Genomic DNA, 13,035 nt, shown 5'->3' on the forward strand with positions numbered 1-13,035 from the left:
TTTATTTGACAAGGATTATATATGTGACCTCTTCTTCACCCCTCTGGGCCGTAACCTTTTCTTCACCCCTCTCGGCCTCAGTCTAAAAACCCTTGCATTGTGATTTTTTGCACCCATAAGTCCAGTTCTCCATTTGCATGCTACACGGATCCATTGACTTTCACTAGCTTAGCGACATATTCCCTCTTTTAACTTGTCTTAAAGCAAGACAACGCTTAACATGAAAAATAAGACACTTCACCACCTTTATAAAGCCAACGATTTTAACTGTATTAAGCCCCAAAATAGTGGCATACCCCTTTAAAGCAACAGCATTGTGGTTTTTATAGATACCCAACCCCCAGGACAAATTAAAACATTCCCCGCAGTCCCTAGAGTTTGATAAGCGAGCAGAAGCCATATCCTAAAGCAAATGTAAAGTAAAATAGTATCACAGGCTACAGTTTTTGTTTAGTTTAGTATTGACCCGTTCAGAGTCGACGTCCTCATGAATGCATGCGCATCGTTGACTCAAACACACCAGAGATGTTTTAAGGATATTACGAGAGACTCCACTCTTCTGGGTGGTACTGCACTCTAGGGGGAAAGAAAGAATGGGCTGCGCTCTCTGGACAGCGGCCACTAGGTGAACTGCAGGCATGTGTAAAAATAGGGAGTGGTGAGGCTGTATGTAATACTGGCTGACAATGCAGACACTAAAGAGAGAAAAACTGCCGTTAGCGTGTACGTTAATTAAAAAAATAGAGATTCGGAAACGAACACTTCTTATGCTATTTTGACAGGGAAGAGGTTGTTCCAGAAGTATAGGAGATGTTTGTTGTTACAAGACATTAAACTACTGACTGGACTGATGACATCGCCAGGAATGCCCGTGTCTATGGTGCCCACTCATTGAGAGTAAATAGAATGGAGGCCAAAATTCTATTTCATTGTTGAAGCCAAGTTGGAGCCAAGGTTGGACCCAAAAAGACCAAAAAATGTCCAAATCCCATTCATTCCTATGAGAGACATAAAACCCTGTATCTCCCTTAAATGCCACTCCAGGGGGATAATTTTTCGCTCAACTAGTAGGTCCCCTTGCTCTCCAACTTACCAGGGTGGTGATTTTTTGTGGTGATGTTTTGTTTTAGAGAGATATTAAAAGTTAAATTGACCAATGAGCATCAGAACATTGTTTGATTGACCGTTAGAAGTCTTGTTGTTGTCCAATCAGCACCTGCGTTTGGCGTTGCTAAGGTGGAATGTAAGTTGGAATGTTCCCAAATCTGGCTTCAAAGCGTTGAATGGCAAATAGCGTTGAATGGCAAATAGCGTTGATTTGGCGTCCATTCTATTTACTGTCAATGTGCCCACTGCATATCTGAAGTTAGCGAGCATCTGGAGAATTAATGATTAATAATCGGTTAACCATTAACAATTTTATATTAAAAACAGCGCACTTTTAGGCCCACCATGCCCTATACTCCTGTATAACAAAAATACATCAAAAACATCATGTTTTTCTTCGAGGATTTGTTTTATTAACAACACAAGTGTCAAGTGATTAATAATAAAAGTTAAACCTGAATTGGTGCGCAATGCGCAAACGAGGGAGGCTTCAAGTTGCGAGCCAACAACGAAGGCACATAACGGTGCAGACATCGAGGCGAGGCTAGGTTGAGCTGAATCACCGCCGTCTTTTACAAGGCTGGGATGCGCGGTGTTCAAGTGATACATCATGGTCGTTGTCGATTAACTGTATTTATAATTCACATTGCAGTAATTACAGTACACTTTGTCATTTTCTAACCGAAAATGGTCCCACGCCACACTTCGCCGAGACCTCTTCATGGTTAGGCAAAGCCCGCTCTATGGAAGCTCGCATGTAACAAACAAGTCAAGCCAGGGTATGGTGATGGTGAGATATTGCCCCCTGCTGCCCAAATTGTGTAGGTGTAACAGCGAAATGCATTGCATTGAGGACGTGCACTAATGACCTACATTCAAGTTTTTGTTTTTGTTTAACGGTTCGTCTGCGAAAATTAATTTCTTCGACTAAATGTTTAATGATCAATCATCGGTTAATCGGTTAATTATGCCCATCCCTATTGTCAATATCTATGAACATATTAGGTTAAATTAATTTTTGATGTGATAATCTTTACTCTAAACATTATGAACAGCAACCTCTTTTGCTAAATTGTCACATGACCGATTTTCCAATGCGTTTCGATTATACAGTGTACCAGGCAGCCCCACATTCATTGCATGCTACTAGTAGCCTAAGGCAAACATGTTTCCGTTTCAGTTACAAGAATGAGAACCGATTATACAGGACTTGCTGAAGACGTACTTCGCCTCAGCCTCTTTGTCGAATATGGTAGGAGAGTACTTTTGGTGCCTTCACAGGCTCGGGACCTCTTGAGACAGCTGACGACACTAATCACGTGAGAAAACAAGCTCTGGACTTTGGCGCATGAAAGGCACAGATCCCGGAACAGCCGGGAGTCATGCGTGTTTTGTTTTGGTCCTCTTTTCTTTTTTTCACCTCCACTTGAGGCCCCACATCCACGACATATCATTTTAGCTTAAGTAGGCTAAATTAAACAGTCAGAGACCAGCATTACTGACATATGTGCATCTGCAATTGAATGACATGAATTGGTGTTGTTGATAGTGATTACAAGATTATATTTTAGCATTTATGATACTGTTTACATGCCAGTTGCATGCATGGGTGCCATGTTGATGATGCGTGTGTCGTCACACAAAACATTAGCTCGGGAACTCGTTGTTATATACTTCCGCCTGAGATCAACCTCGAGAAATATCGATCTGACATTGCGTCACCAAATGTTCACGCCCACTTTCCCCAAGTTTTAGGTCGGGATTCTTGGGATTCTCGACATTTTGAACGAGCCATTTGTCCAGGAACTACTACGTCAGTAGCTTGCATTGCCTCTCACAAATTGGCTCTCAGGTTTTGTGCAAGTTTCCATCTACTTAAGTTCACCAATAACCCACCACGGTCACAGGGCATGCAGCAGTGTAGCCTTGCAATATTGTTCCTTAACCCATGAAGACCTAACGGGTCTGAAAAAATGGTGACCGAATTTCCGACGCTGTGAAAGGCAAATGTGCATGGTTGCTGCAGCCGACCTTACAGGTTGTGTGGTACAGCTTTACACATGTTCACAAATAACCTCCATGGCCAATGCAACAGTGCAGCTTTGGGATTCAAAGTCCTCAAAGAACATTGCATGGCCCAACATGTCATGTATGTCCTCATGCAGGAGACAAAGGGGATCATCCAGCGGGATGACCTGAAGAGTTTTCCCTTCAACTTCAAATCCTTCTATGGCCGCCGCAAGTTCCTCATCCCTGGTGTCAAGGTGCACTTCACCGTCTTCAAGCAGGTCAGTGGAATTGTTCTATCCAACATCTGTTTTTCACTTTTTATTTTTGTAATTATCAGCACTGATGGCACAGCATTGTTGTGTGGGTAGAGTAGAGATACTTACTTCATGTTACTCCTAACAGTGCGTGTGCGTGTGCCAGTGCGTCAAGGGTGGCATGATTCACAAAACTCACGATTCAGTCCATATCACAGTATCAAGGTCACGGTTTTCGGTTTTGTACGGTTCTGGGTCTTTTTTTTCTCTTTAAATAGCCTTTATGTAAACAGTGGTCATTGTACACTCAGAGCTTCATGCAGTACATTTAATGATACCAATGTTTCGGCTTACGCCTTCATCAGAGTGTGCGACGACCATTGTTTTCATAAAGTTTACTATCTACCGCCGTGCGCACCTCACACAGTGTGCGTTTACTAAATAAATTCTTTAAATAGCCTAAAATGTATAAGAGTGATTCTACGATTTCCCTACGCTTTTGGCAAAAGCAAAATGTCAATTATCAGTATTTTTTTCAACTAAATGACCTAGATGTTTACATAGTGTATATATTTAAGTTTCCAAACAAACAAATTGCCAAGCTTAATCTTAAATCATTTGATAAATACTCTAATGAAAGCGAACATTTGCTTAATTATTTTGTCAACAGTGTTATGGACAAATACTATGTCATTTCAAACATATATAAAAATATTACAGAGTTGAAACAATATATGTTTGAAAATGCTTATGTCCCTTAGCAGTAATGTTGTCATTAATCTGTGCAACTGATATAGAAAATGTGATTGTTGAGCTTCATAAGTAGGATTTTATGAGTCAGTGTGATACAGACTGACACATTTTTCATCATAAATCCCTGTAACGTCTGATTTGAATATAGTCACCCTCCTTACACAAGACTTCCTTCTCCAGAGATAATCCCTAGTGTATGTTCATAGGATTTTTCCAACACATAAGGGATCAATAGCACAAAAACACTTTCAAAACAGTCAACGGTGTAACTCAACTGTGTTACGGTCAACAGTGCAGGGGAACAAGTCGGCACTTTTTTAGGAGAAAAAAAACAGAGCAGACAAACCCATCTCCCTAGAACACAAATTATTTTGTTTGTTTGTCTGTCAATATGGATATAAATTGGCAAAAACATACTCCTCCTCAACTGTCATCAGTGTTGCCAGATTGGGCTGGTTCTCGCCCAATTGGGCTGCTTAGGATGGCCGTGTGCAGGTAAAAATGGCATCTATCAGAAAAACCTTCCCACTGCCATATAAATCAATAGAATTGGGCGGGTTTTTAGGGCGGATTTTGATTATTTTTTGGGCTGGAAATCATCAGCCTCATCTGGCAACCCTGACTGTCATACTTAATTGTAACACCATTGACGGTAACACCGTTGACATTTCAGACATTTTTATGGTGTTGTGCTAACTGAGGACCTCAGAAGTTCCACCACAACACCTTAATCAATTCATGTATCTGTATGCTTTATCTGTGTTTTTCTACATGTGATTTCTAATTCAGATTCTTATGAATATGTTGATAACACTGTTGACAGGCAATTTTCCCGCTATGAGAACATGAAAAAGAATGGATTAAATTATGGAAGGATGGAGCTCAAAATTTACCAAAAAGTCTTCCCGTATCCTGCCAAAGAGGTTATGACATCACGTGATGTTATTCGTATGGCCTAAGACCAAACCATTACTGATTTATGGAGGAGGTTTCAGACCGTGACACGGTTAACACAGTTTTCGTGGACACACACAAAATGGCAAATTTCATGTATAATGGAAAGGACAGTGGTCTTTCTGACAGTTTTGTCATATTGTGATGATTACTGTGAATCAACATTTGCAATCGTCTTGGGCAAAACAAGTTTCTTTACATGCTAATATGAAGACTGAATCTGACATTTGGAAAACAGGACGGCATGAAAACGCCCAAAACCAGTATTAAATATTCATTCTTGCTGAGGGAAATAATGCTATGTCTACACTTTCTGTATTATATGAAAGATAAATATTTTCTAATGTCCAAAACATCATTGGATGCAGTTAATAGTTAATGGAATTGCCAAATAAAATCCACGGACTTAAAAGTGTAGGCAAATTAGAGAATCACTCATAAGGGGTCATGCCATGTCAATTCACATGATTCCCTAGAATCTCCCCAGGTGACCCTCTCCGATTTACCCGATATCTCACATACAGGTACCTTTTGATGTCAATTGAAAGAGTACCAAGTATAAGCGCCCTACGTCCAACGGTTGCAGAGATTAAGCCCTCCAAAGTTGGGGTGCCATGCCCACTTTTCAAGCCTGTGAATTGCATACAAAATTTACAAGCAGATTTTGACACCTCTGGTTTTAGTTTGAAGGAAGATACAGGCCTAAAAACAGGGCTTTGAACCGTTATTTTTTTCCAAACGTTCCGTTCCGAACAGAAACGGAATTATAACGTTTTCGGTTCTGAGTTCCACCAATAAATTGACGTTCCCGAACCGGTTAGAACCAAAAAATATTGTTCTCGGAACGGTTAATTTCGTTCCTGTCAGCTGATTACTCCCCATAGGCCTAACTGACGTTAACCAAGAAAGACGGAAGTGCAAATGAGTCAGCCTACATTCAAAACTGTTTATTCAAGCGGATGAAAAGAATATCCTCCAGAATTTTGTCCTTCACTGACGACCTAAGCGGAGAAGCAGAGAATAAACCTCAATGATGAAAATGTGCACTCCACGCTGACTTGGGTCACGAGGAGCAATATGATGGACATTGTGAGTTTGTATTTGAAGCGGCCATGGATGCCCAATAACGCCGAACATTGTCGGTGCGCTTTACACGCGCTTCCCTGCAATGTTTTACAATAATGCAATGCAAACTCTGTCCTTTTGTATGACAGTGGTTTCTCTTAATTAAGATGTGGAGTGAAGACTTTGTAATCTAAAGCTCTCTCTCCATTCAGTCAGAGAATGTCTGATGTCACACAGGACGTGAACCTCAGCCATCATGGTAACGTGCGCAGGAAAATAATGACTTATTTTTTTTGTTTGAGGAACGGTATTAATCGGTATTAACTGGTTACCATTATTTTTAAATAAGTGTTCCCGTTCCAGAACATAAAAAATAATAACGTTTCCGGTTTCGTTTCTGTTCTCTGTAAAATACAAAAAGTTCCTGGTTTTCGTTTTCGTTCCTTGAACCGGTTCGAAGCCCTGCTAAAAATCACCATGGCCCCTCAATATAATAATAATAATAATAATAATAATAATAATAATAATAATAATAATAATAATTGTATTTGTATAGCACTGTATCATACAAGGTATGTAACTCAAAGTGCTTAACATATGGGGGGAAAAAACATCATTGTTAGAGATGGATTTAAAAGGAGAGGTATAGAGGAGAGGCAGAAATAGCAGGAAGGCAGAGGAAGAAGAGATAGATGTAGAGTCATAAGGTCAACGTAGGTTAGGACCAGGATTCTTAGATGCGTAAGGTCCATAGTGGCTGGGCCTAGCATAAGTCATAGATAGTCACACAGAGATTGGGCGCTCAGATGCGGCCCCTGGTGGCATCAGGGGTGAGGAAAAACTCCCTTTCGCTTGAATCATAGTTTGTAGGGGGGGAAAAAAGCTCAGTGAGGTCTGAGAAAAAAAACCCTATAGTCAGGAAGAAACCTCAGGCAGAGACCAGCGGCCACCTAGGGGAGCACCCTGCCAGGGCTGGTTGTGAGCAGTAAGGACGCTGCGGCAGCTGGGACACTGTGACGCCTTGGCAGCTAGGAGTTGGCAAGGATGAAGAGGTGGGTCTTCAGCTGCTTCTTGAAGGAGTCGACGGAGCTGGCTGATCGGATCTCGATGGGGAGGGCGTTCCATCTCTTGGGCGCATAGCAACCGAACGCGGCGTCACCGATCTTCTTTTGCGGGGGAGTGGGGGTCCTTAGCAGCTTGGCGTCAGTGGACCTCATCTCAGAGCTCGAGCAGGGGCATAAAAAGAGCGCATGTCAGAGATATAACTAGGGGCAAGTCCATTTAATGCTCTAAATACTGTCAGCAGAATCTTAAAGGGGCATTCCACCGGTGGAGACATGAATATGTTACTGAAAGTGGGTCATATGTATAATAGAATAGTAATATACATTTCTAATTTGGTGCCTTCTTGGCCAAGAAAAGGCAGAAAATGACTTTTTAGTGCTTGTGGATTTGTGACAACAATCCCCATAATGCACTGCAATGCTCAAGTTCCACAGGCCACACCCAGGTATTTGGGACTCTATGCATCATCCCTCCCTCAGCTTGCAGGCAGTGTTGCCAGATTGGGCTGTTTCCCGCCAATTGGGCTGCTTAGGATGGTCGTGTGCGGGTAAAAATGGCATTTAGCAGAAAAACCCGCCCAATTTTAGCCATAGAAATCAATAGAATTGGGCGGGATTTTGAGCTTCTAAGCTGGTTTTGAGCATTTTTTGGGCTGGAAATCATCAGCCTCATCTGGCAACCCTGCTTGCAGGTGCATCACAGTGGGACAGACATCACTGGAAATCATCAGCCTCATCTGGCAACACTGCCACCCAGGTGAAAAACCCATATACTTAAAGTGTACTTTTTTTGACCGTACTTAGTACAAAGTGTACTATTTTCGGCGATTTAAAGTGCGCTTCATTGCACTATTAGTGCGCTGAAGCACTACTAAAGCAGTACTTCAGCACACTTGCAGCACACTGAGGATGCTAAATTGGCACCGCTTTTGGACAACTTTAAGTGCACTACAAGCATACTTTTGAAAGTATGCTCCAAACACGCTTTTCATGCATTCGTATGGCATTAAGTGTGCTTGAGTACACTTCTATAACATATTATTGTTACTAGAAGTACAATAAAAGTATATTAACTTCATGCTTCTTTGGACTACATTGGAACATTTTAAGTATGTAAAAAGTATATCATATTAATTATTTTAAATATATTACAGGTATGCTTGAAGTATATTTACAGTACACTCCCAAATACAACGAATAATATAAGTGTAATACTACAATCCATGCTGGTTCTCAGAGCTTGTACATTACAGACAGCCACATGTCACAGTAGTGATACAGTATGCATGCCTAGCACGACTGACATTTACAATCATTGCGTTGTTACAGAGATTTCAGATACACATTTCACTTTATTTCATTCTTGTTCCACCTTCCTGTAGTTGATCATTTGAATTGATCACAAATGGTGACCCTTGATTCTTTGTTTGAACAACTAGTTCCAACTCACCTCTCACCATGACATCATGGGAAGTGTGAGTCTATATATACCAGAACATATACGTGACCATCATAATGACGGTGGGAACATGGCCATTTTTTGTGTACCACTTTAAAATGTTAAAACTCCTACAATGAATGCAGAATATAACAATGAGTAATATTTTCATGCAAACCAAGGATATTCCTTAGAGGTTAATGGATTTCTGTTTGAGAAATTTAGCTCCAAGAAGTGCATTGCATGATGGTACATGCATGATGATGCATGATGGGTAAATGCACTTTGTGTAAGCACACTTTGAATATATTTGGATGAAGCACAATCATGGTGCACTTAGAAAAAGTATACTTCCAATATGTTAAAGTGATTTACTTTAAAGCGCACTATAGAAAATCACACTTCGAAGTCACTTGGGTGAAGTATAATCAAAGTGCACTTAAAAAAAGTGCAATTGCAATATGTTATTAAAAAATACACTTTTAGTAAGTTCACTATTAGAACACTATTAGTATATTCCTCTAAATACACTTTAGCCAAACATCTTCTAAGTGCACTTTATGTATGGTTCGCAAAGTGTACTTTCTTTGAGAGCAACTTAATTACATCTAATTTTAAGTACACTTTAAATAAGCATATTGTAAACATACTTTTTCTTAGCACAAAAAGTGTGAGTGCGCTTTTAACATGCTAAGTACACTTCAGTCGTGCTTTTATTGTACTAAATTGAACCACTTTTTCACCTGGGCAGTAAGTCACTGGCATAGCTGGAAAGGAGAAGCTGGAGCACACTGCAGCTTAGTTTTCAAGACTTTATTTTGTGCACACACGCGACCAACGTTTCTGTGTTGCTACACCTTCTTCAGAGTCAAATGATAGCAAGAGAGAGACACACATTTCAAGACTTGACATTCACAGGTGATCCTAATTGGTTTGGCTAAATTGGTCTGATCTCATTGCAGGTAATTGACCCCACCCCCCAACACCAGGACAAGATTGTAGACAATTAGACAGCTTGCCAACTTCCCAAAACAAAATAAAAAAGTGAAAAAAAAACAATACACAAAGAACATTGTCAATAAAACCACAGCTACAATTATTAGAAGACCACAGCCGCGATGCTGGAACAATTTGTTACAGAGAGCAAGACATATTGTGTTCCTCATTTATGCCCTGAGGCTCCACTGAATTTAGAGTATGAATCCAAAATGCCTTTCCACAAAGCCTCTCTGTCTCCTCCTTGTCTGCAATCTTGTCCTGGTGTTGGGGGGTGGGGCCAATTACCTGCAATGAGATGAGACCAATTTAGCCAAACCAAGTGGGATCACCTGTGAATGTTAAGTCCTGAAATGTGTGTCTCTCTCTTGCTATCATTTGACTCTGAAGAAGGTGTAGCAACACCGAAACGTTGGTCGGGTGTGTGCACAAAATAAAGTCTTGAAAAATAAGCTGCAGTGTGCTCCAGCTTCTCCTTTCCAGCTATGCCAGTGACTTACTGGCAGTGTTGCCAGATGAGGCTGATGATTTCCAGCCCAAAAAATGCTCAAAACCCGCCTGGAAGCACTAAATCCCGCCCAATTCTATTGATGTCGATGGGAAAGATTGGGCGAGTTTTCCTGTAAAAGGCATTTTTACCCGCAGACAGCCATCCCAAGCAGCCCAATTGGGTGGGAAACAGCCCAATCTGGCAACACTGCTTACTGGAGCCTCAATGCCAGTGATTTCAAAAGCACTGGGACACTGATCTGTGATAGGTCTGTTAGAGCATTAGGTCCAACCCCCTATGGGCGGGGTTGAAAAGGTGGGAAAAAGGCTTGTAGTCTCAACAGAAATCCACCTCTCTTACACTTCCTATGTCGATGATGCAAAATGACCATTTTTACATCATTGACATAGGAAGTGTTAAGAGATAAATGTGGATTTCTCCAATCTCAGGGGGAATTGAGAGATTTTTGAAAGACCATTCAAAAGTATGACTGGGTGTCTATCAATGGAAAGCCTAATGCAAAATGGGTGGAGTGTCCCTTTAAAGTCGATTCTGTATGAGACAGGTAACCAGTGCAGGTCTGCCAAGACAGGAGTGATGTGCTCTCTCATGCTGGTTCTTGTTAGGATTCTTGCGGCAGAATTTTGAATGAGTTGCAATTTGTCAATTAATTTTTTTTGGCAGACCAGAGAAGAGAGCATTACAGTAGTCTGGCCTACTGGTGACAAAGGCATGAGTACGTTTTTCGGCGTCTTGTCGGGGGGCCAAGCCGCGCACTTTGTTGACATTTCTAAGATGGAAAAAAGCAGATTTTGTTATCTTGTTGATGTGAGGCTCAAAGCTCAAATCCGAGTCTATGACCACACCTAGGCTAGTCACCTTATCTTTAATGTGCATGCTTAGGTCACCTAGGCTTGAGTGGAGTTCTGCACGTTTTTTCTTAGGCCCAATGAGCAACACTTCAGTTGTATCCTCATTTAATTTTAAGAAGTTACTGTTAATCCAATCTGTGATGGCAGACATGCATTTAGTCAAGGCATGAATGGCAGTGGTTTGGCTAGGCTCAACAGAGATATATAATTGTGTGTCATCGGCATAGCTATGAACATCAACATTGTGCTCTCTGATGATGGAGCTCAGGGCAACATATAGAGAGAGAAGAGGAGAGGACCCAAGTAACTACCCTGAGCAACTCCAAAAGGCACATCATACTTGTTGGAGACGTATTCTCCGATGGTGACAAAAAAACTGCCTTCCTGTAATATATGTTTTGAACCACTTTAAGACGTGGCCGGACAGTCCTACCCAAGATTCAAGGCGGTCAATTAGTATGTTATGGTCTATCGTGTCAAAGGCTGCACTGAGGTCGAGGAGTACAAGTGCTGATACTTTGTTAGCAGCAGTGCTGAGCCTAAGATCACTTATTATTTTGATTAGTGCTGTTTCAGTGCTATGGTTAGCTCTAAAGCCTGATTGGAATTTTTCCAAGATGTCGTTCCAAGATACCATATAACCCTGTCTACCAGATGCTGTACTTACAGATGGCATGCCTTGATTATTTTTGGTTATATTAAGCCTTAAAAACTGAATTTGGGAAACGCGTGTTGAAGAGTCTTGCCATTTTAGGGTTCCAGATCTTGGAAACTAGGTATGTGTTGGGAGTTATAATTGATTTTCCATCATATTTGGGAACTGTACAGTGTATTCCAAAAAATGTGGGGCGCTCAGACTTTAACAAATATTGGGACAAAATGACCTTACAGTACCCTCTACTTCAGGCCTCAAATTAACCATGTGGGCACTTGATGACTGGAACGCCCTTTTAACCCCATGTACAGTAGCACTGTATCAAACATTCAAGCTTAAAAAAACTTTGTTTTTCAAAGTTCTTCATATTAATCTTGGCCTTCAAAGTATATGTTTTTCTCTATATCTTATCACAGTGTCTGTTTTGTCTGCGGCCATCTGCTGGTCTAGAAAAGTAACAACAGCGTAATGTAGGAAAACAAAAGGGGCTGGAAAATCTTGCCCATAATTTATCAATAAAGCACTGTAATTATTATACAGTATATTGCTATATACCAATTATGATTTTAACAAGCATGATGAATATTTATAGTTTAAATAATTTGACTGCTTAATGCTCAATCATGATGCCAGTCCCAAGATGGCCACACCCTGCACTACATTTCTACCATGGGGGTGGGGGTGTCCTGGTAGAAATATAATCATGATTGAACATTCTGCATAATGCTCGTTAAAATCAAAATTAATATATAGCAATATACTGTAGAATTAAAGTGCTTTATTGGTAGCCTAGCGAGCTTAACCCCTAGGGGCGTCTAGATTTCTAGGCTACTTTATTGGTAAATTATGGGCAAGATTTTACAGCCCCTTTTGTTTTCTTACATTACACCGTTTTTGCGCTTTTTGACCAGAAGATGGCAGCAGACAAAACAGACACTGTGATAAGACATAGACAAAAACATATACTTTGAAGGCCAAGATTAATATGAAGAACTTTGAAAAACAAAGTTTTTCCAAGCTTGAATGTTTAATACAGTGCTACTGTACATGGGGTTAAAAGGGCGTTCCAGTCATCAAGTGCCCACTTGGTTAATTTGAGGCCTGAAGTAGAGGGTACTGTAAGGTCATTTTGTCAAAAGCTGTTTTTGAGTCCCTCCTATTCCATCATTAAAAGTCTGAGTGCCCTACTTTTTTTGGAATACACTGTACAGTTCCCAAATATGATGGAAAATCAATTATAACTCCTAAAGCATACCTAGTTTCCAAGATCTGGAATCCCAAAATGGCAAGACTCTTCATCACGCTTTTCACAAATTCAGTTTTTAAGGCTTAATATAGCCAAAAATAATCAAGGCATGCTATTTGTAAGTACATCAT

The 13,035-nt window shown here is 40.6% G+C and overlaps 1 protein-coding gene across 1 annotated transcript in view; it reads left to right on the forward strand.

Moving 5' to 3' along the window:
* LOC134441676 (proteoglycan 4-like) overlaps positions 1 to 13,035 on the forward strand; it is a 49,849-nt gene that overhangs the window by 24,413 nt on the left and 12,401 nt on the right. The window contains exon 7 of the mRNA XM_063192070.1: positions 3,273 to 3,395. Within this exon, the coding sequence (XP_063048140.1) occupies positions 3,273 to 3,395 (123 nt within the window). The remainder of the gene's footprint in view (positions 1 to 3,272; positions 3,396 to 13,035) is intronic.

This window comes from Engraulis encrasicolus, chromosome 24 (assembly GCF_034702125.1).
Source record: "Engraulis encrasicolus isolate BLACKSEA-1 chromosome 24, IST_EnEncr_1.0, whole genome shotgun sequence".
Lineage (NCBI taxonomy): Eukaryota > Metazoa > Chordata > Actinopteri > Clupeiformes > Engraulidae > Engraulis > Engraulis encrasicolus.